Source organism: Gopherus evgoodei, unplaced genomic scaffold (genome assembly GCF_007399415.2).
Source record: "Gopherus evgoodei ecotype Sinaloan lineage unplaced genomic scaffold, rGopEvg1_v1.p scaffold_45_arrow_ctg1, whole genome shotgun sequence".
Classification (NCBI taxonomy): Eukaryota; Metazoa; Chordata; order Testudines; family Testudinidae; genus Gopherus; species Gopherus evgoodei.
This window is the reverse complement of record NW_022060066.1, coordinates 549268-572354: the sequence shown is the minus strand read 5'-3', so window position 1 is coordinate 572354 and position 23087 is coordinate 549268. Positions and strand designations below refer to the sequence as shown.

Here is a 23087-nt window from a genome sequence, read left to right as displayed (position 1 = left end):
TTTCTGGAGCTACCTATAACCCTTGGAAATGATAGAAATGCTGGGGAAGTTGATCGTAAATTAAGAATGGCCCTGTAGCTAAAACAGAGGACTGACAGTTAAGAGATTTTGGTGCTGGTCCTGACTCTGCTGGCAGTCTCATTTTGCAAGTCACTTCTTTTCTCAGTGCCTCAGTTTCCTTATGTGTAAAATGTATTGTTATTAATCTCTGTAATGTATAGCTTTAAAATCCTTATGTATTAGACTTCATAGAGAGGATATTATGTATTAATATCATTGTTGTTGTTGTCACAGTTTCAGGATTAAATGCAACATTGGCCCTCTTCTCCCATACCTCCAGCCTTCCGTGAAGGCATCCACTTAAGGTTTTAGGCTTCCAAGCTATCACTTATTTAAACTGAGGGGTTTAAAGCTTGCAGTCCCCTGAATCTCAATAGGTCTAACTGGTGTCTAGTACCAGTGGTTAACAATTTTTATTATTGGAGATATACCAGTCTCCTAGAACCAGGAGGGACCTTGAGTCCAGCCCCCTGCCTTTACTACCAGCACCAAGTACTGATTTTGGCCCAGATCCCTAAGTGGCCCTCTCAAGGACTGAGCTCACAACCCTGGGTTTAGTAGGCCAATGCTCAAATGACTGAGCTATCCCTCCCCCTTCTGCAATGGTGATAACGGTGTATAGCAGTTGCTAGCCAGCTTTCAAAAAGCAAAATATATTTATTCTTAGAGCAAAAGCATACAGAGAAAACATGGCAAAAAACAATAAAAGAATCTATATAAGCAGTTCTCAACCCACTGCCCACAGACTGCATGCGGCCTAATTAGCACACACCTGCGGCCTAGCTGTGTGCTAAAGGCTGCAGGGCTGCATGGGGCCAAGTTACCAGCTGCCTTGCTGCCCACTGCCGCAGGGTCTGGTATGCCCAGCTGAGCAGGGCTAGGGGTCAGGGTCACCAGCCGGCCCCACATGGCAGGGTCCAGGGCTACTGCCTTGCCAGTGCCAAATGGTGAATTCTGGAACTGCTGCCTGGCAGAGGGTCCAGGGTCAGCATTGAGGCTGTCTGCCAACCCATGGGGTCAGTATGCGGGCTGCCGCCTGGCTGCACTGGCTCCATGTGGCCAAGCGCAGTGCCGGGGCTGCCACCGTGCCCTGCACAGATGGATCCATAGTGCTTGCACTCCTGGCCCTACTTTGGGAGGCACTGTGCATAGGGAGCCTCTGGGTGGACAGACCTGGGGAGGATATGCTGTGGTTCTCAACCTGAGACCCAGATGATACATTGTGGCCCCCATGCATCCCATAATGCTAAATAGGTTGAGAACCACTGATCTATATCCATGCCAAAAGTTTACCAGAGGTCACCCCCCTACGCTCCAGCCTAGGCTGTGGTGTCAGTTTTTAAACCCCCACAACTGGTTTTGTCCCCATCATTACAAGTACAAGTCAGTTTTTAAACCAGGAATCAGACCCCAACTGGACAGTTCATCTGTTTCTTTATGCAGCTATGGCCTTTGATCTCCAAGCCCCTTGGATCAGGTAATTACCAGCCAATTACCCTCTCTTCATCAAGGGCATAGCTGAGATTGTTCAATTTTCATTAACCCACCCCCAGGAATTCCCCAGGAACCCACTTAGAGCTTATATTGTCCCGAAAGTCCATGCCAGTCTAGCACATTTCAATACAGTCATTTGAACTTCTTGCACTCCCCAGGACCCCCATTTGTTACAATTACTAATACTACAATGGAAGTGTTGCACCGAGTAACTGCAGATATACTTACAGGCAACTGAGAGCCCATGATGCCATGAACTGAGGCATCTGAGTCAAATAATTCACCCTCTGTACAGCCAATGACATTGCTGCATGCAAATTAGCTGTAGGGATAAGGGGATTGATTGAAATACCTCTGATATCACAACAATCTAGGACTCCTGGGTTGAATGTAGCTGAAAGCACATGCTGTGACTTGGGTGTAATTCTGAAAGTCTAAATGGCTGAGCACTTAAAAATTGGGAGATAAACAAGGGCAAGTCATGTCTGACTAACCTAATTGCCTTCCATGAGGAGATAATTGGGTCTGTGGATGAGGGGAAAGCAGCGAGTGTGTTATTCCTTGACTTTAGCAAAGCTTTTGATATGGTCTCCCACAGTATTTTTGCCAGCAAGTTAAAGAAGTATGGGCTGGATGATTGGACTATAAGGTGGATAGAAAGTTGATTAGATTGTTGGGCTCAACGGGTAGTGATCAACGGCAGCCGCTTGCAAGTGGAGTGCCCCAAGGGTCAGTCTTGGGGCAGGTTTTGTTCAATATCTTCATTAATGATCTGGAGGATGGCATGGACTGCACTCACAGCAATTTTGCAGATGACACTAAACTTGGAGGAGTGGTAGATACACTGAAGAGTAGGGAAAGGATACAGAGGGACCTAGACAAATTAGAGGACTGGGTCAAAAGAACCCTGATGAGGTTCAACAAGGACAAGTGCAGATTCCTGCACTTAGGATGGAAGAATCCCATTCACTCTTACAGACTAGGGACTGAGTGGCTAGGAAGCAGTTCTGCAGAAAAGGACCTGGGGTTTACAGTGGACAAGAAGCTGGATATGAGTCAACAGTGTGCCCTTGTTGCCAAGAAGGCTAACGGCATTTTGGCCTGTATAAGTAGGGGCATTGCCAGCAGAACGAGGGATGTGACCATTCCCTTCTATTCGACATTGGTGAGGCCTCATCTGTAGCACTGTGTCCAGTTTTGGGCCCCACACTACAAGAAGGATGTGGAAAAATTGGAAAGAGTCCAATGGAGGGCAACAGAAATGATTAGTGGGCTGGAGCACATGACCTACAAGGAGTGGCTGAGGGAACTGGGATTGTTTAGTCTGCAGAAGAGAAGAATGACGGGGGATTTGATAGCTGCTTTCAACTACCTGAAAGGGGTATCCAAAGAAGATGGAGCTCAGCTGTTCTCAGTGGTACCTGATGACAGAACAAGTAGTAATGATCTCAAGTTTCAGTGGGGAGGTTTAGGTTGGATATTAGGAAAAACTATTTCACTAGGAGAGTGGTGAAGCCCTGGAATGGGTTACCTAGGGACATGGTGGAATCTCCATCCTTAGAGGTTTTTAAGGCCCAGCTGGGATGATGTAGTTGGGGATTGGTCCTGCTTTGAGCTGGGGGTTGGACTAGATGACCTCCTGAGGTCCCTTCCAACCCTGATGTTCTGTGATTCTATGAACAGACCAGAAAACCCACCCCTGGCTCCTTATCCCAGTCCCACTCTACTTGCCTACTCAGTCCAGGTCTCCACTGCTTAAGGCTTGTCATCTCAGTCCCAGTCTCCTTGCCCAGGCAGTCCAATTCCCTCTTCCTAGCTGGATGCGAGGAGGACTGTCTGGCTGGAGTGGTGGGGTGAAGAGTCTGGCTAGAGGGGTAGGGAGCCTATTGAAGGAACTGCCTGGATCAGTGGGGCAAAGGGTTGGCTTTAGGGGATGACCAGAGTGGGGGAGAAGATAATGGAAGGAGACTGGAAGCGAGGGGCCTGGCTGGGTGAGACTGGCCAAAGTGGGAGCCATGCTGGATTTGCTAGACAAAGCATAAATATACAGAGGCTTGTAAGGATTAGATTTTAATCAGTGAATGATTTCATCATACACATGCAAAACTGCAGGGAGGAAAATGCCATCAATAATCCAAATTTCCAGGTAGGCAAAGAAAAATGCTGCTTGAGAGAACTTATGAATTTGAGTTAAGGATATTTCCTCTGTAAATTTAGATGTGTGGTGTTGACAGTTTGGGTGTGTTAACAAATACAAAGCTTTAAAATTTTTGAATCTTAACATCCACCGTCATAAAATGATTGTCATCACAACCTCTCTCTTATTTCTTCCCACTGTGAACATTAAAAATCAATAAACAGAAATAAAGAATGCTTAAAACCCATAGTTTTGTGCAAATGTGAACATTTAAAGCCAATACAGATTTGAAAAATGCTTAAAAAATCAATATCACTCTAAAATATTATATATATATATATATATATATATATATATATATATATATATATATATATATATATATATATATATATATATATATATATATATCCTTCTGCCCCTCTGAATTGCAGCAACAAGGGCCAGGTTCAGTCTCTAGGGGTTCTGTTTCAATAACACAATGCAAAACCAGCTTGAGGCCCCACCCAGTGATCTGGGACACTTACATACCACCCCCTGGGTGCCTCTAGGAGGCAATACTTCCCCTCTCGCAAGCACGGAGTCTGAGTGTAGCAAAAGTCTTTTAATAAAGGAGGGAAACAATGCGGTCATAAAACAATTTCATTGTCCTTGATTCACATATTCAAGGTAACAACACTTTATTCCTCCTGCTCCAATAACAAAGAAACTAGGGATTCCACAGCTGCCAAAGTGACCATTTTGGGCTGCCATGGGCTCATGCTAGGCAGGTGGGTGTGCCTGTGCAAACGAGATCAGCTCCTGAAATTCTTTTCCACACTCGCCGTAATTCACCACCAGATGTCAGGGTAGAGCTCATCCTGACTCGGCTTACATATATATAAAAGGAAAAGTTGAAAATAATAAGGTGTTTGTTGAAAGTCCATGTGACTTGTGCTCCTGTATCACAGGTGAGGAGCTTTGTTGTGTGCTCCCGTGCCTCCCCACTCTGTCCTGTCCCCTATGGGGATGGGGCTAGGCAGCAGTCTCACTCTGGCCATGCGGCCACCCCAGCCTGGGAGTGAGGGCCGGTGCCCTTCCCGGCTTCCGGACCCACAGACAAAGCCCGGGGGGAATCACTCCCATTTATACTTGCTGGACACAAGGGTCTTGTTCGTGGTGTACAGGAGGCCAGGCGACCCCCCCTGTTATACACTGAGCAATGAGGGCTCAGTCTCTCCATGTGGGGCAGAGGAGAGACCCTGCGCTCCAAGGTAGTTTTGAAAACCAGTTTCATGACTGGCCAGGCTATGGTGTGAAAGTTTTGTTTGTTTCTCCTTGATGAAAACCTGTCCCCTTGATTGACTCATTCCCTCTAAACAACCCACCCTACCCTTCAATCACAGCTTGCTTTCTAAGGAAATAAGTCACTATCATTTTAAAATCATGTATTCTTTATTAACTGATTATAAAAAGAGGGATAGAACTGACAAGGTAGTCTGGGTGGGGTTTGGGAGGAGGATAGAAAAGGAAAATAATGACAGCCTTTTGCTTGGGCTGTCCACAGGGTTGGAGTGGGCAGGTGCATGGAGCCTCCCCCCCCGCATTCTTACACATCTGGGTGAGGAGGCTATGGAATTTGGGGAGGTGAGAGGGCAGTTATTCAAGGTCTGTAGTAGCACTCTGTGATCCTGCTACCGTTCCTGAAGCTCCACTAGATGCCGGAGCATGTCAGTTTGATCACGCAGCAGCCCCAGCGTTGCATCCTGCCACCGCTGATCCTCCTGCCGACACATCTCATCTCGACCATCCCTCCTGTCCTCACGTTCACTGGCATCTTTCCTGTACTTTGATGCGGTGTCCTTCCACTGATTCAGATGAGCTCTTTCATTGCAGATTGATTCCATGATTTCAGAGAACATTTCGTCTCGCATTCTTTTTTTCCGCCACCTTATCTGAGATAGCCTTCGGGACAGAGGAGAAAGGTTTGAAAAATTTGCAGTTGTGGGAGGGAGGGAGAGAAAAAAGGGAGAGAAGTATTTTAAAAGATACATTTAACAGAACAATGCTTATACTCTTTCACGGTGAACAACACTATTCACATTACATAGCACATTGATTTCAGTACAAGGTAGCATTTTGCATCTTAATATTGAGTGCTTGCGGCTTTGGGGTTATAGATCACCAATGCAGGTCCGGGCAACAGAATTCGGCTTGCATGCGGCCATGGTAAGTCATTGTCTTTCAGCTTCTGCAGGCTTCATAAAACCAGCGCCCTCCTTTCCCACATACCAAGCAAAGCCCGTTGAGTGCTGCGGCTTTCCTGTTAATGTGCAGCAGCAGAAACCAAACTAGCCCCCCCCCTCCAATTCTCTGCAATGATCGATTTACCCCTCCCCCCACTGCACGGCTGGTATCAGGGAAGATCCCCGCTAGCCAAACATGAAAAAACTCACCCCCAATTCCCCCCTCTCCCCCTCTTGGCTAACTGCAGGGAAGGATTTCTTTTCAGTCACAGGCAAACAGCCCAGTAGGAATGGCCACCTCTGTCCTCTTAATTAAATTCCCGTATTTCAACCAGGTTACCATGAACGATATCACTTTCCTGAAGATAACACAGAGAGAAAAAGAACAGATGTTGCTTGAATGCCAGCAAACCCCGGGACCATATGCTGCCAGGCTTTGTCATGCAATAATACCAGATTACTTGCTACTAGCATGGCAAGGTCAGGTGTCCTACCATGGAGGATGGAATAAGGCTGCACTGCCCAGAAACCTTCTGCAAAGGCTTTTGGAGTACCTCCAGGAGAGCTTCATGGAGATATCCCTGGAGGATTTCCGCTCCATCCCCAGACACATTAACAAACTTTTCTAGTAGCTGTACTGGCCGTGAATGCATCCCAATTCCTCAGGGCAAATTAATCATTAAAAAATGCTCGCTTTAAAACCATGTTTTATATTACAAAGGTACACTCACCAGATGTCTCTTCCATGGCTTCATGGTCTGGGGTAATGCCTTGGGAGGGTTGGGAGGCTACTTCAGTCAGGCTGAGAAAAAGATCCTGGCTGTTGGGGAGAATGGAGTGCTGTGTGCTCTCCGCAAGCTCGTCCTCCTCCTCATCATCATCTTTCCCATCCGCAGAATCGTCAGGCATGGCTGAGAGTAACCCCTCCTTGGAATCCATGGTCAGGGGTGGAGTAGTGGTGACGGCCCCCCCTAGAATTGCATGCAGCTCAGCGTATAAGCAGCATGTCTGCGGCTCTGCCCCGGACCTTCCATTTGCTTCTTTGGTTTTCTGATAGGCTTGTCTGAGCTCCTTAACTTTCATGCGGCACTGTAGTGAGTCCTATTGTGACCACACTAAACCTAATTCAAAATGGCAATACCGATTTCAGCGCTACTCCCTTCGCTGGGGAGAAGTACAGATATCGATATTATGAGCCCTTTATATCGAAATAAAGGGCTTCATTGTGTGGACGGGTGCAGCGTCAATTCAGTTTAATGCTGCTAAATTCGAAATAAACTCGTAGTGTAGACCAGGCCTGTGTGTTGATCATAGAATCATAGAAGATTAGGGTTGGAAGTGACCTCAGTCCAATCCCCTGCTCAAAGCAGGACCAACTAAATCATCCCAGCCAGGGCTTTGTCAAGAGGATCTTAAAAATCTCAAAGGATGGAGATTCCACCACCTCCCTAGGTAACCCATTCCAGTGCTTCACCACCCTCCTAGTGAAATAGTTTTTCCTAATAGCCAACCTAGACCTCCAACCTGCTACTCTGCTCGTTCAGAATGTAATGACCAATGTTGAATTATTTATTTATAAATTAATTTAGTAGTAGTGGTCATACATTTGATTTTAACTTCATGTACTAAAGGATGGCTATCCAAAGTCACTGAACCTTTGAAAACCTTAAAACACACACACAAAAAAGAATTCAAATAAAAATGCCATTGCTCTACAGTTTGTTTTTAATATATATTTTTCTGTATTTCATAACAATTTGAAGAATTCATAAAACAGAGATTTTTATTTTAGTTTGGCATACTCCTGTTTTGAAATTCAGTGCTACGGATGGGGAATTGTGAGTCAGTTGTCCCATATTTTTTTTTAAATTAACTGTAATATTTTAGGTTCACCCCTAAAAATCAGCACTTCAAACTAAATCTGAAAATGATTGTCAGGGCAGAGTTTTTATGCTCCACTAAATATGTGGGCTGTAAATTTCTGCAGTAGCGACTTGGCCTCTGCCTTGGCTCTATTTTTCAGCCGTTTCCAAGAAGCAGGGTGGTGACAAATGGGTGGAAATTCGCCACCTTTGAGAATTACCTGGGACCGACATTTGTACAGCTCTAATACTTCAAAGGATGCAAGTAGGAAATTGAAATTTGAGATGGTCTAGAACTCAGAGGTGGCCATAAAAGTGTGTCTTGATTTGGCTGAGTTCTAAGTCATGGAAAATCACCATTTATACTAGTTCAATCAATTTCATTCAACATTTGTGACTTACTGTCCTTAACATTCCAGCTGTGGTTTATCAGAGGAAGCTAAGAGAGTAAAATATGCTCCACCCTTTGAAAATATCAACTCCCAACCATGCTCCTCGGCCAGTGGTATCTAAACTGTGGGGCATGTGTGGAGGAATGTTTGGGGGCCTTGGAGGGGCCCAGGCCAGCCCTCATGAGGCACGGGAAGGGGACAGCACCCAACTCTGCTCCAGCCCCACCTCCAGCCATGGTCCTAGTTCCTGGCCTTGTGCCCACCTCTGCCCACTGCCTTGGACCCCAACCTCAGCCCCACCCCTGGCCATGGCCCCGGTTGCCAGCCTTCAACATGGCCCAGTCACGGCTCCACTTCCAGCCGCATCCCTGGCTCTGGCCCCAGACCTGTTCCTAACTGCAGCCCCAGCCTCAGCCCCATTACCCCATCCGCACTCCCTCCCCACCCCAGGAGCTACAGCCCTGGTTCCTGGAGGAGTGATCCAGACAGGAGTAAGGGGAAGGATGACCCTGAAAAGTTTGGGAACCACTGTCCTAGGCCCCATTGATCTTCCTGAATTGTTCTGAAGCAGACACACAGAACTGTACCCAGAAGATAAAACAGATATCCATCAGCACCTTTTCCCTCACCAGGTTACTCTTTGGCCTAGGGGAAGGTGCACTGGATTGGGAGCCAGGATCCTATTCTTCTGAATGACTGCTATTAGGAAATCTGTGCACTCCAAACACCTTATTAGCAAGCAAGATCTCAGATCTCTGTCCCTGAAGAGTGACAAGTATCAGCCACTCCATTTCACAAGTGACCTTTTTCAGAAGTGAATGGAACCGCACTGATTTACAGCATGTGGCGATTTTGTCCAGAGGACCCAGAATGGACAGTGACTGGGATGGAGATCTGTAGTGGATAGGGATGAGGAGACCTTGCTAAAGCAGGCTGAAAATTTCCTGACAGACCCGTGTTGCTGATTCAACAGATCTGACGTGCTCCCTGGGAACAGGTGGATTCTGTCCCAGCTTTTGATGTAACCAGGCCAGAAAGCAAACTGCCTAACTTGCCCACCATTCAGCCAGCCTAGCAATTGGAAGGTCAGCTGCCAGGTGACCAGGGCTGCACAGGTCCCAGGCAGCCTGCTGGTCACTCAGCGTTACTGGCTCCGCTGTAGCGCACTTCCTGGGCAGACATTCCCCAACTCCCTGAGCAGCTGACTCCCTGGGCAGCCGTAACCTCAACCCCTGGAACAACCAATGCCTCAGCAGCTAGCTCACTGGATAGGCCACTTCCCATCTCCCTGGGCATCCCAGAAAGTCAAGTAGCCCCATGAGCCTGCGAATTATTTTCAAGGTTTAACTTTTTGTTCCTGGGCTGTTGACTTGGGATTAAAATTTGTTCCAACACCCACAGGAAGGAAATTCTGTTTTCCAGGCAGCTCTACACCCTGCTCTTGTTCATTGCAGAAGCTAGAAAGTGTGTAGCCAATGGCGCACAGGCCTAACAGAAGAGAAGGGATGGTCTAGGGGCCTCAGGCCAAGGAAAAGTGGCTTCTAGCCCTGCTTCTGCTACAGATTTCTGAAGCAATGTTTGGAGAGTCACTTCCATCAGGACTTTTGTGGGCAGCCACCAATTGACAGGCCTGCAGTGCGATTTTCAGAAGGTTTGAGTGCTCACAACAGCAGCAGAGGTCACTGGGAGAGCCCAGCCCACCTCAGAAATCATGCCCAAGGAGTCTCAAACCAAGCCAAAACCAATAGACTTCTGCCAGTTGGGACCCCAATAGTGTGCTTATTAGACAAGTCACATTCTCTGAGGACTAGAGGTCACTGGGGATTTTTCAATTTAAGTTGTTGTTTTTTTTTTCTCAGTGGAAAATTTCAATTTGTTGAAATGGAAATTCTGGAGGGAAAGTTTTGGTTTTGACGAATGTTTCATTGGTCTAGAACGGGATCTGAACTAAAGAAGAGAGCCCACTCCAAGGGTATACTGGGGTTAGGACACTGATCTGAGGAGTCTGGGGTTAGTCTATCAATTGTGCTGGTGGGAGCTGTTCTCTTTCTATAAATAATTCCATATTTAAAGCTCTACAGAACTGGAGGCTATAGCTCGGTGCTTCAAGGGACGTGGGTGAGCTGAATTCGAATCCCTGCTTTCCCTGTTTTGAACCAGGAAACCCAGAGCTGAGCCCCTGCTGGCTTTGGGGGAGAGAGTGGAGCCTTGCAGCAGAGTGTGGGTGGGACCACAGCCTGGGATTAGTCTTCCCTGGCCTATTTTACCTGCTGCCCATGGCTTTAATGACCCGGCTGTTTTGGGGTGGGTGGGTCTTGCTCTTGTTCTTTGTCAAAAATTTTAGTAGGCCTTAGATTCATCCTAAGGAAGAACAGGCTGGAAAATCTGTTTCCCACTCAGCGCTAGTGAGGAAACATTTTTTTCCACATATTTCTCTTCAGGGCCATTTGGATATCCCTGTTCCTCAGGCTGTAGATAAAAGGGTTCAACATAGCAGGCAAAACAGTGTAAAACAGGGAGAGAAGTTTAGCGCCATCTGGAAATTCACTGGATCTGGGTTGTAAATAAAGGAGGATGCCAGAACCATAGAATAAAGCCACAACAATGAGGTGGGAGGAGCAGGTGGAGAATGTTCTCTTCTTGCCCTCAGCTGATGGCATCATGAGGATGGTGGTGATGATTCGGATGTAGGACAACAGGATCAGGGCAAAGGGCACCATTCCAAAGAAAGTGACCATGATGTAAGTCAAGGTTTCATTCATGGAGGTGTCAGCACAGGCCAGCAACAGCAGAGGGGCTGGGTCACAGAAGAAATGGTTGATCTCTCTGGAGCTACAGAAGGGTAAGGTGAACACCAAACCGGTCTGCACTACCTGGGCTGGGATGCCGATAGTCCAGGAAGTGGCTGCCAGAAGGACACACACCTTCTTGTTCATAATCATGGTATAACACAGGGGGTTGCATATTGCCACGTAGCGATCATATGCCATGGTGGCCAGAAAGGAGGATTCCGTGCTCCCGAAGCAAAGGAAGAAGCCCATTTGCATGGCACAGCCAGCAAAGGAGATGTGTTTATCCCCCGAGATGAGGCTCACCAGCATTTTGGGAACAGTGACCGAGGTGTAACCGACCTCTAAGGCAGACAAATTAGAGAGGAAAAAGTACATGGAGGTGTGAAGGACAGGATCCACCAAAGTTACAAGGATAATGAGGAGGTTTCCCACCACAGTGACCAGATAAATGGCTAACAGTGCCACAAAGAGTAAAACCTGCCTCTCTGGAGAGGTAGAAAATCCCAGAAGAAGAAACTCAGTCACCACTGTTCGATTCAAGTTCATCATTTTTTCATAAGCGTTCAACTGGAAGACAAACAGAGACAGGTATTACATGGTGTATTCACCATCTCCAGGCCTTCTATCAACCAGGATTGGATGCCTTTCTTCAAAAGTCTGTGGCTCTAGAGAAGCCCAGCAGCCACAGAGTCCTGAAAATGGGGTTCTATTCCTTTCCACAGAAAATGTCAAAAATGGTGGTTTCCATTTAGAATGAAACCCAGTTTCAAAACATTGAAATTTTTCATGAAACAGAATCACTTTTCTCCCTCAACTCAACTTATAACTAGAGCTGGCCAAAGTATTTATTATGAATCGCAGTCATTACAAGTGGGCTTGAATGAAAAGGAAATAAAAGACTATGCATCAGACTCTACCTCTTTGGTCAATAATACCTTAGTCACCAATGCATGCCCCTAATTTCAAAAGAGAAATTCTGTTACCCTTTCTCTCAGGCTGGGATTTTCAAAGGAACCTAAAAAATTTATGCTTCTTAATTTCAATGAGATTTGGGCACCTCATTCCTTTGTGCACTTGAAAATTCCAGTCTCACTGCTGATTTCAATATGACCATTCAAGCAGTGAGATACTAACTCAACATATATAAGAATGTTGATCTGTGCAATCAATATTACTTGAGACAAAAATCCCATTAAATTGGGATTATAATTTTCTTGAATTTAATACTAGAAAGTCATAAAGATTTCACACAGAATGTCTTCACACTCCATTTCTCAGGCCCTGATTTTATAATCAGATTCATGTGGATTAACCTGTAGACCATGTGGAGATAACGGAAATCAATATTTTCTCCCTTTCTCCTATGTTATAGCTGACTTCTCTATTTAGGTTAAAAGTTCTTTGGAACAGAGACTTTCTTTTATTCTATGTTGATCCAGTACCTAGCCCTAGAGGGCCCACGCTTGGTTGGCCCCTAGAAGTAGCATAATGAACATGGTAACTACTACTAAGAAGGATGTTATTCTGCATGGGCATAAGGGAACATCTGCATGAATCTTGTTTCAGAAGCAGGGTTACAGCTTCAGTTAGATGCTTTGATTGATGGAAATCATCACGGAACAAATGACCAGTTAATAATGATTGTCACAGTTCAGGGCTAGCAGCACCTCTGACCTCTCTCAGCGCCTCCCTGAATGCAATCTGTTCTGGTGACAGGCCTCTTGCCTTCACCTCTCTGGGGTGGAATCCGACTGTTCTCCCAATATCAGACAAAGGTACAGCCCATTGGGTACCAACTGTGTTTGCTCCACAGGCCCAGCTGGATTTGGCTGCCCTGCAAGGCTTCCCTTTGGGATCTGGGACTAGTGGTGAATCCAGTGACCACAAAACAGCCCTTTCAAAACAAAGTTTCATTTAATCTCAACAGCAGGAATCAAAGCATAACAATTAAACAACAGAAGGCCTACATGTACCTGTCTTACTTAAAGTTTAACCAAACAACTCATGCTTCTAGGATTGGAGTTCAGTCTACTTTCCCTTTCTTCCGTGTCTGTCTCTGCCAAGCTCCGAGGCTCTGGTTTTCATCGACTGCAAAGTTGTTTGATTCAGTTTTCCCGCTTGAATCTCTCCCCCCACCCCCATATCAAGCTGGAGGTTTGGACTCAGTCACAGGTAAACATCAAAGGAATTGACACCTAAATTGTCCTGATAAGTATTGGTGAATGGTGCAATCTGAAAATTATACCTATCTTCCTGCCTACCTGTGGTCCACTTGTGTGAGAGTTAACCTCTTTGTAACAATATAGCAACCAACAGCAATACAAGCAAACAAATAGACGAACAAAGAATATTCATAATATAATATAGACATCTCCCTCACATAGGGTGACCAGATATCTCGATTCTATAGGGACAGTCCCAATTTTGGGGTCTTTTTCTTATATAGGTTCCTATTATCCCCCACCCCCATCCCAATTTTTCACATTTGCTGTCTGGTCACCCTACGCTCACAATGATAACTTTATTTACCACTAAAAACTTTGACAAATATCAACAATGGAAAATCTTACCTTTATATATAAAAGAAATTTAAAAATAAATACCAAGATTTTATTGAATTGATAGTAAGAGATTAACAATTACAGCAATCAAACACATAGAGTTTGCCCATTTGTTTAATTTAATGATTAATGATTAACTAGACAGCTAGATAGACATTATGTCTTAGGAAATTTTCTTTTTCATGCTTTTTCTCCTCATTTTTGTATTGATAATAAAAAACCAACAAATATTATAATTTTCATCCTTTTAAATAATTTTACAGTAATTATCCAAAACACGGCAGCCTATAATAAGCATACTGCAATACTTTAGGCTACTGCTATTAATAAAATATTTAACCCTAATTCCTAGCACTGTATCTTTAGCTTCCCATGCCTCCTTTTCACTTTTGCCATGTTATTGATGTTTATATGTATCATGACCACAGCAGTCTCTAGTCTTTTGACTAGAGTTGGGTGAAAGTTTTCCAGAATAACAGTTTTCCATCAAAAAAGGATGATTCAAGTAAATAAAAAAAGAGAATGTACCAATTTTGTATATAGAGGCCTCAATTACCAATCATTTCCCAGTTGTGCTGTGTGTTTCACACATATGTATTATAAAGACAGCACCTGCTCCAGAGAACTTACGGGCAGGATGAAACAGGGGGACAAGAAAAGTTCAGTAACAATGGGTAAAGAAAGGAAGAGGTCTGCATCTCCCTCACCCTTTTCCTTTGCAACCCCCTCCCAGATACACCAGGTCTTTCACCAGCTAACACACACTAGCTTTATGGGAAAACATAAAATATTCCCAGCCTGTCAATCTCTCCTATTCCTTTCTTCCAGCTCCTGGATGGACCCAGGTCTACACAGCCACACCACACAGTCCTCGTCAGATCCCTACCCCATTAATTCCACTTCTTTCCAGACCCCTTTTATGCCCTTCTCTCACTAGCACCTTTGCACCTTCTCCGTGGCTGCCAGGCTGAGATTTTCAAAGCTGCCTGACAGTTTGGGCACCTCATTCCCATTACACTTCAGTGGAAATGGTACTCAAAGCCATGAGCTGCCTTCTCTGAACCAGTTCTGCACAAAACATCTCTCTCCACCTTCATTTCAGTCTTCGGACCATCACCTTATTCTAGAATGTCTCCAATAATATTTCCAGTCCTGAAGGAAAGAAAGAAAGAAAGAAAGAAAGAAAGAAAGAAAGAAAGAAAGAAAGATGCCTGTGCTACTAGCCAAGCAATGCTCATTGCCCAGTTGTGTGTGTTCTATCCCACTCCATCCATCCATTGCCTGTTGTTATCTCCCCTAGTATTTTGTCTTGCCATGATCAGCTGAGTCAATAGGCTCTTAGGAACAAAGACCATGTCTTTACTTCCATTGTAAAGCACAGTGCATCCCACCTAACTCTCAATACACAGCTTAAAGAACAACGTGAGACAATATCATTATTAGTTCTCTAATAAAATCAAGAACGATTCTCACCTGCCTTGGGAACAAAGGGCCATTTCTTCTGTGGCTCAGCAGGCAGATATAAGTGTGAGCCAAAGAACATGTCTAGGAATACAAGTCCCTATGGGTGATCTCACTGATCTTCACAAACAACTGCAGTCTCCCCAGAGCATTGTCTGCCTTGAACACCAGTGTGAATAGCAAGGATTCATGAAGTTTAACATAACCAGCTAATGTTTGAGCACTCAAGTGAGTAACTAACTCCTCCTCTAGCAGTTAGTCCCAGAGTTCTCCTGTCCTCCTCAGCAACGATCACACATTGCCCAAAAGAATAAGGGTTGCAGGATTGGGTCCTTAAGGGAATGTCTATATCGTAGATGGGAGCTAACTTGGTTCCAGCTAGGGCACTAAAACTAGCAGTGTGGACATTGCAGAGATGCAGGGTGTGACCTGTGTTTGAGAGCCAGATCTGCTGCCAGAGATGTAATGTCTACACGGCTAGTTTTTGCTCACTTGTGGCTAGTGCAAGTCTGTCTTCTCAGGCTGGGGGGCTCACATCCACCTACAGTGTAGACATAGCCCTAAGGGTCTTCTTCAATCCACTGAGTCGTCCATTGAGTTTTGCTTGCAAAAGTGGCCTCCTCCTGAAGCCCTTACTCACAGAGCTAGTAGTTACTCATGCACGTGCTCATAGCAAAGCCAGCATGGTCACTAGAGTGAGTTATGGTTACTCATGTAAGGGTGGCAGGATCAGGCCCAAAGTGTGAAGAATTTGGCCCAGGTCAGTTACAAAGAATGAATTTGGAGCTGAATCCTGGTCGTGAAGCCAACAAGAACTGTGTGTGCTCAGCACCTCTCAGGAATGGGTGAACAAAGCTTGTGTTGGGCCTATGCATAAACTACTCCCTGAATTAATGTAATCTGGAGCTCTGCACTGGGACAATTTGTCACCCACAAAGGGCCACATTAAATAGTTTGAAAACTGTGTGATTCATGCATGACTTTTGTATCCAAGTGGTCAAGTTCCCATGGGCTGTGAGTGCCAGCACTTGGGAAACAGGGCTTTTTCAGTCTTTTAAAATCTTCCAGTCCAGACTGGTTGCCTTTCAAACATAAGTTATTGGGATCAGTACAGGTGTAACCGGGTGAAATTATCCGTCTTTTGCTATTCAAGAGGTCAGGCTAGCTGATCTAATGGGTCTTTCTGGCCATCAAATCTATTAATCTATTAAAAAAACAAGAACAAATAAAATCTTTGGCAATTATTTCCAAAAGTGGTTTACAGCTTTGGGCCTAAATTCCAGCGTTGCTGACCACCTCCAGATCATACTAAAGCCAACGGGAGCTGAAGCTTCTCAGAATTTCCAAAAATAATTCAAGCCCGATGGCCAAAATTGTGCAGCCTGTCCACTAACTGGGGTGCCTCCACTTTTTGGTGCCCAGTTTGTGAGAATGGAGACCTGGGTTTTCCGATTTGCTGAGCACTCTAAGCTTGCATGGATTTCTACTGAGGTTGTGATGTGCAGCAATTTTGGAGAGAAAGCCCAGATTGGTTGGTGTTAAATTGAGGCACCCAAAGTTAGTGATATTTTGCAAAATTTGGCTTGCAAAGATCCATCACCTGCAGGGTCCAACTTTTGGTAGACCTTTAGCACAATGTTCTTGTGTTGTTACTTAGGAGCCTAGTACTTTCTTCCTCCTTACTTTTGTCATGTGAGTTGTACCATTGGAGCCAATCATAGAACCATAGGGTTAGAAGGGACCACAACCCCTTCCAAGATGCAGGATTTGTTGTGTCTAAACCATCCAAGATAGATGGCTATCCAGCCTTCTTTTGAAAACTTCCAGTGAAGAAGCTTCCACAACTTCCCAAGGCAGTCTGTTCTACTGTCCTGCTCTACCCAGAACTGGAAAGGTTGGAGAGATAAGAACCACCTGGTTATCCTTGTGTTCTTTTCCTTGTTCCGTTATATCCATTTAAGAGGGGCATGGTCAGTCACAAGGATAAATCTGCACCCCAGCAGGTAATAACGCAACATTTCCATGGCCCGTTTTACGTCGAGGCACTCTCTACTACTGCATATATTTGTTCCCTCAGAAGGCGTTTCCTACTGAGGTAGAGAACTGGGTGTTCCTCCTCCCCAACCATCTGCGACAGGACGACCCCTAACCCTACCTTGGATACATCTGTCTGTAGGATGAAGTCCTTGGTGAAATCTGGGGCTATCGGTACGGGGTTACTGCAGAGGGTAGTCCATAGGTCCGCGAATGCCCTCTCTGCTGCAATGGACCATCTGACCGGATCAGGACCATGGGCCTTCACTAAGTCCGTTAGGGGACTTGCCCTTGTAGCAAAATGGGGGATGAAATGCCAGTAATACCCCACCACCACCACCAGGAATGCTCGGACCTGCTTCTTACGACTTGGCCGAGGCCAGTTTTGGATGGCCTCTAACTTATTCAGTTGAGGTTTTACCAGACCTTTTCCTACCATGTAGCCAAGATATTTGGCCTCTGTGAACCCTACAGTGCACTAAACAGGGTTCACAGTAAGGCCAGCTTGACGGAAGGTATCAAGGACCGTCCCCACTTTTTCCAAATGGGTTTCCCAGTCTGGAGTATGAATCACCACGTCATCCAAGTAGGCCGCAGCATAACTAGTATAAGGGCATAATAACTTGTCCATGAAATGCTGAAAGGTAGCTGGAGCCCCATGTAGTCCAAAGGGAAGGACCATATATTGGAAGAGACCTTCTGGTGTAGAAAACACAGTCTTTTCCTTTGCACCTTTGGCTAGGGGTATCTGCCAGTATCCTTTTCTCAAATTTAAGGTTGTCAAGTACAGTGCATTCCCCAGATGATCCACTAGTTCATCTATGCGGGGTATAGGGTAGGCATCTGTCAAGGTTCCTCCCCCACTCTGAAGTTTAGGATACAGATGTGGGGACCTGCACAAACACCTGTAAGCTTAACTACCAGCTTTATCTGGTCTCGTTGCCACCACTCTCAAGTACTAGCTCTCTTTTCTGGATAGTCTTGAGAGACTTTTTCACCGAGTCCCTGGTGAACACCGATCCAACCCCTTGGATCTTAACACAAGGAGAAGTTAACCATCCCCCCTCCTTTCCCTCACCAATTCCTGGTGAGTCCAGATCCAATCCCTTTGGATCTTAAAACAGGGAAAAATCAATCAGATTCTTAAAAAGAAGGCTTTTAATTAAAGAAAGAAAAGGTAAAAATCATCTCTGTAAAATCAGGATGGAAAATAACTTTACAGGGTAATCAGATTCAAAGAGCCCAGAGACACTCTCTCTGGCCTTAGGTTCAAAGTTACAGCAAACAGAGGTAAAATCCTCTCAGCAAAAAGGAACATGCATACCAATCCCTCTGTTACACAGGGTTCTTTGGAAGATCATAGAGGACAAGGCCCTGGTCATCCTTATTGCCCCAGCTTGGCCAAGACAGATGTGGTATCCTTACCTACTCAGCATGTCCTCCCGTCATCCATGGGCTCTCCCCAACAGGCCAGATCTCCTTCCCCAGGCCAACGGATGGATTCTTCACCCCCAGTTCCAAAAGCTCCACCTGACAGCCTGGTTCCTTCATGTTTCCGAACCCATGAACTAGACCATTCCAAGCAAGTCCGATACGTCCTCCTGCACAGTAGAAATGACTCCACTCGCAAAACCTACCTTCAGAAGTGGAAGTGTTTTGCCCTCTAGTGCTCACATAATCACTTAACACTCAATATGGTGTTAAGTACTTACATGTAGGTACTGCACGTATCATTTTTGTGTGTAAACTTATGACTATTGACTATGTATCTGTATTTCAAATGTAGTTACACCTGGGGAGTGAAGAACACTCGGGAAGATGCTTCCAGTCTAGGTAGCTGGTGGGGAAGGGCCTATTCAGGGTAATGGGTCATTAGGAAAAACGACAGGCCTTAGGAGAAGCTTATTTCCCATCTGGTGAGCCTTTCTGAGAATGCTCCAGACAGCCCATAAGTAATGGCTGCTATCATTCTGCAAGGGTATGTGACCAGGGCAGATGACTCTAACCTCCATTTTGGGTACCTGTATTTTTCCACAAAGTGGTCTGAGACCGAAGTTTGAAACAAATGGTTTCTGCTACATGGAAAATCTATATAAGACAGGGAGTGATCTCATCGACTGTTCTTCACTCCCCCACAACTCAGCACCTGAGAGAAGCTCTAGAAGAAAAGGACTTGGAATAGGGGTGGGGAGCCCAAGCTGCAAAGCAAGTGCAGCTTGTGCCTTGACAACGTGCAAGTCTGCTTGTATCATCAGTCAGGGTGAGAACTAGCTAATTCATATCCAGGCTTTCTAGTATCTAACGCTCAGTTTGCATTTTTGTTTATTTACTAGGTAATCTGCTTTGATATGTTTGCTATCCCTTATAATCACTTAAAATCTATCTTTTTGTAGTTAATAAACTTGTTTTATGTTTTCATCTAAACCAGTGTGCCTTTAAGTGAAGTGTCTGGGGAAAAATCTCAGCTTGTTTAACACAAGTTTGTTGCATATTGCTTTCCAGATAATAAATTTATACTGATTGGAGTTTCAACCAGGGCAGGGCAGTACAGCTCTGGGGTCCTAGGCTTGTTGCCGGCACAAAGTGCCCGAGGGTGGCAACGGTTGGGTCCATTGCCCGGTGTGCTTCGCAACGAATTAAACACACCAGGGTGGAGAAGTAACCAACTTTATTTGAGCTCAAATAAGATGCCTGGAGCCACACAGGACTCAGATCAAGCGCGCCAAACAAACAGCTTACCTAACTATTTATACTGGAACCAAAACTGATACACATTATAACATGATCTATCACTCACACAGTCCCCACCCAAGGCCAAGTCTGCCTAGTAACAGTTCAGTTTCCAGCTTAAAGGTTAAATCTACCCAGCAACAGAGGAGTAGGAGTAGCCCCTCCCAACAAGAGCAACCTGAGGTCAAACATGCAGGAGTAAAACTCAAAATGGGGGAGCTGGTACACTATGGCTCAGAACAAGAGAACTTCATTGGCTCTCATGGCCTTCCATTCTCCCGAATTACCTGGGTTATGCCAAGTGCGTCCCCAACAATCCCTCCTTTGAGAATACTCAAAAATCTCCTGCTTGAGTCTTCTCATAATATGATGACAGCACTTGGTTTAAATCTGAGTCTGGGGAATGCTGAAGGTGGCCAGCCATCAGCATAAGTGTGACAGAGGTTGTAGAACAAACCTTTCCCCATGATAACCTTACAACAGGTAAGTAACAGTAGAACAAGCAAACATAACACTACCCCTATTACCAAAAAGCAAATTAATTTTGAACCTATTTCACCAAGGTTAGGTAACCAACTAAAGAGAGTCAAAAAGGGAAATCACCTGTTTCTGAGTTTTTCACTGGTTAAGGGCTTGTTTATGTACAACATTTATTACAACTGAGAACACAGACCCTACTTTGAGAGGGTAGGATATAGTTTAGTGTCTATTTAATTTGCAGAGCCCTGAGCCAAAGCTGGTAGAGCTAAGAGCTGAGGCTCCTTTTATTGGCACATGTAGTAATGAACACCAAGAGCCTACATTGGAGTTAGGTTATCTGTTTTGCCCTATAGAAATGGAGGTGGATTATACTCAGTCTATCTTTCTTACCAATGGGCTCTGAGGTGGCTTGCAGATACCTGCACTGCCTGGGCTTGAGCTAGTGGGAATTGGGCTGTGACACAAAGAGAAGGTACAAGGAATATTAGAGAGTAGTTTCCATGCCATCTGTGGGGCAGCCACTTATAAACAAATTTACCTCAGATACAAAAGAAATTGTCAATTGCCACCATTCCATTACCTCCTTCTAACTCATGAGAGAATTGTTAGCAGACAAGTACACAAGCCCTTTTCTGTGTTCTGACCTAAGTTATTAAAGATAGTGGGGAATACATAGAACTGGCAGGTGCTCTCATTAGCAGACCAGATGTAATTGGCTGTTGCTTTTTGTTGAAGGGAGGTAAAACCAGAAGGACACCGGGAGTTATGACCTACAGCATAACAAGACTTGTTTTCCCTTAATAGCAAATCATTATTGGCAATGATTAGATCAGTTTCAGAGAATTACTCTTTAGGGCAGCTTTGCTGTATGATAGGGGATTTGGGAGCATATCCAGCAGTTTAAGAGATTAAATTTGCTGGCAAAAGCAATCTTTAGGACCTTATATGTACTAATCATTAAATTGGGAGGATTGGAACCTCAACCAGCATACAGTTGGGCTGTAATTAGGGAAACCATAACTAAGGGCATGAAAAGTTCTTTACCAAAAGAAAATGTTAACAAAGCATACTGAGATTCATCATGTTTCCCTGAGGTGAGGAGTAAGGAACAAAACACTGTACACCCAGGGTCCAAAACCACAATAAACAGAGACTTATATAACCCAACACACTTAAGATAAGTAACCTGTTTCCCTTTTAAACCTCAAAGTCTTTTGAACAGTAACTGTAGTCCAAAGTTCTTGTCGTCTGGGTTTCCAATAGGCTGGACAGTCCATTGACCTAATAATGGAGGTCTCCTTACTGCCTTAAGTCAGGAGTGGGGTATCCAGTTCTTATGTTCCTTGGCCTTGGCTGCTGTGTGGGATACCAGCAGGACTGTTTGTGATCCCTTCCATCATTCCTGCAGGGGCTCGTCCTTCCAGGCGCGAACGAGGACCGAGTCACCTGGCTGCAAGGAGTGGACAGGGGAATCCAGCGGAAGAGACTGCAAGTCTTTAATGTACCTGTGAAGAGAAAAGAGAACAGCAGACAATGAGCACATATACTGAGACAACAAATTATTTCCAATATCTATTCCCTTGCCAGTACCAGAGTTCCATTCATAAGCCATGGTAGTCCCAACAAAATTTCAAAAGGCCTGAATCCTAACCTATCCTAACCTACCCTGGGGAAGAGCACAAAAACAGAGTAGGGAGAGTGGCAATACCTAGAGTCATCCTGTACTTTAGATTTTGACAGAGGAGTTCTCTTTTCTTTACTGGGTGATGTCTTGGAGAGTAGCATGCATTTCATCTGTTCAGCTGGTGGATTTCCAACCTGTGTGTCACGAATGCTGGTGTATGTTGTTAGTTTCTTGGACTTTTCAGGACTCATTCCAGAACTTTGACCATAGTTACTCTTAAAGAATCATTTCTTCCATAGCTTCACTTTCTTCTCCTTTTTAGTCTCTTGCCGTATTCTTAGTTGCATTTCTGGAATGAACTCACCTTTTGACAACCTCTTTTTCCAGCCTTGGGCAGCTGAAGTGAAGAAATCATTGTTGAGTGCTGAGTCACTTATCCTCATCAAACTGTCTGCCCCGACTTGCCTATCCACCTCGGGGAGTAGCAGTAGCAGCTGCTGCTGATAGTCTGTGGATAGGACAGAGAACGCATGCTTGTTGATCAGTGCCAGCAAATCTGGGTTCACTAAGATGGAGTCAGGTGTTTCCACATCAATTTCAGCGTGTATTGCCCTCTTTAGCTGCCTTGCATGGAGTCTGTCGGATTTCTGGAATGATTTCTTCCTCAGATCTGGTTGGGAGTTATCAACCTTAACAGAAGGATAGGAGCTGAAGGTAGAGTTCTGAAGACTAGCTGGTTGTCCATCTGACTTCCTTTCTTCTCGAGCAGGCTTAGCAAGTGTGGAGTTACTGGCTGCCTTCATAGTCTTCAATAGGTGATGTGGGTTTGAGAACACAGGCATACTTGTTCTGCATTGCTGCCTCCGTCACTACTGCTTTGGGGCCCGCTTGAGTGCCTTCTTGCTGTGTTTCTGGGAAATACATATCTGTAAACATTGTGACGTGATGACATCAGAACAAATGGTTACCACTAGTTGCTCCTTCCTTTTGAGGGAAACCTACTATAAAAATGATTGTCTTAGATAGTTAGCAATGTGCTAAAAGCAAAGGTCATCTCTTCTGAGCCAGAAACTATAAGGTTCAGAAAGACTGCTGACAGGGTTTGGAGAGCCTGAATTCTAAACTGCAAGAGGTCTTGGTGAGAAACTGCTGCGTGCCAGCTGTGTAACTTCTAGAGAAGAAGCAGCAGCAGAACCAGGTCCATGGTTACCAAGAGCTTTCACTGGCTGTTGAAG

General features: G+C 45.0%; 1 protein-coding gene across 1 annotated transcript; it reads right to left on the bottom strand.

Annotated features, from left to right (window-relative positions):
• Nucleotides 1–10572: 10572 nt before the first annotated feature.
• LOC115642739 (olfactory receptor 10A7-like) lies at nt 10573–18569 on the bottom strand. The gene is made up of 3 exons (XM_030546454.1): nt 18448–18569; nt 17140–17257; nt 10573–11529 (listed from the first exon to the last, which is right to left on the bottom strand). The coding sequence occupies exons 1-3, from the start codon at nt 18567–18569 to the stop codon at nt 10573–10575; spliced, it is 1197 nt and encodes a 398-aa protein (XP_030402314.1).
• Between the last annotated feature and the right edge of the window lie 4518 nt (nt 18570–23087).

What these genes read in the sequence shown, in the direction of transcription:
- LOC115642739 (XM_030546454.1), bottom strand. Translation starts at nt 18,569, where the DNA reads ATGAAGGAACCAGGCTGTCAGGTGGAGCTTTTGGAACTGGGGGTGAAG. An exon ending in ATGACGGGAGGACATGCTGA is followed by an intron (nt 17,258 to 18,447) that starts GTAGGTAAGGAT and finishes TGATCCGGTCAG; the next exon opens with ATGGTCCATTGCAGCAGAGA. An exon ending in TACAGACAGATGTATCCAAG is followed by an intron (nt 11,530 to 17,139) that starts GTAGGGTTAGGG and finishes TTTGTCTTCCAG; the next exon opens with TTGAACGCTTATGAAAAAAT.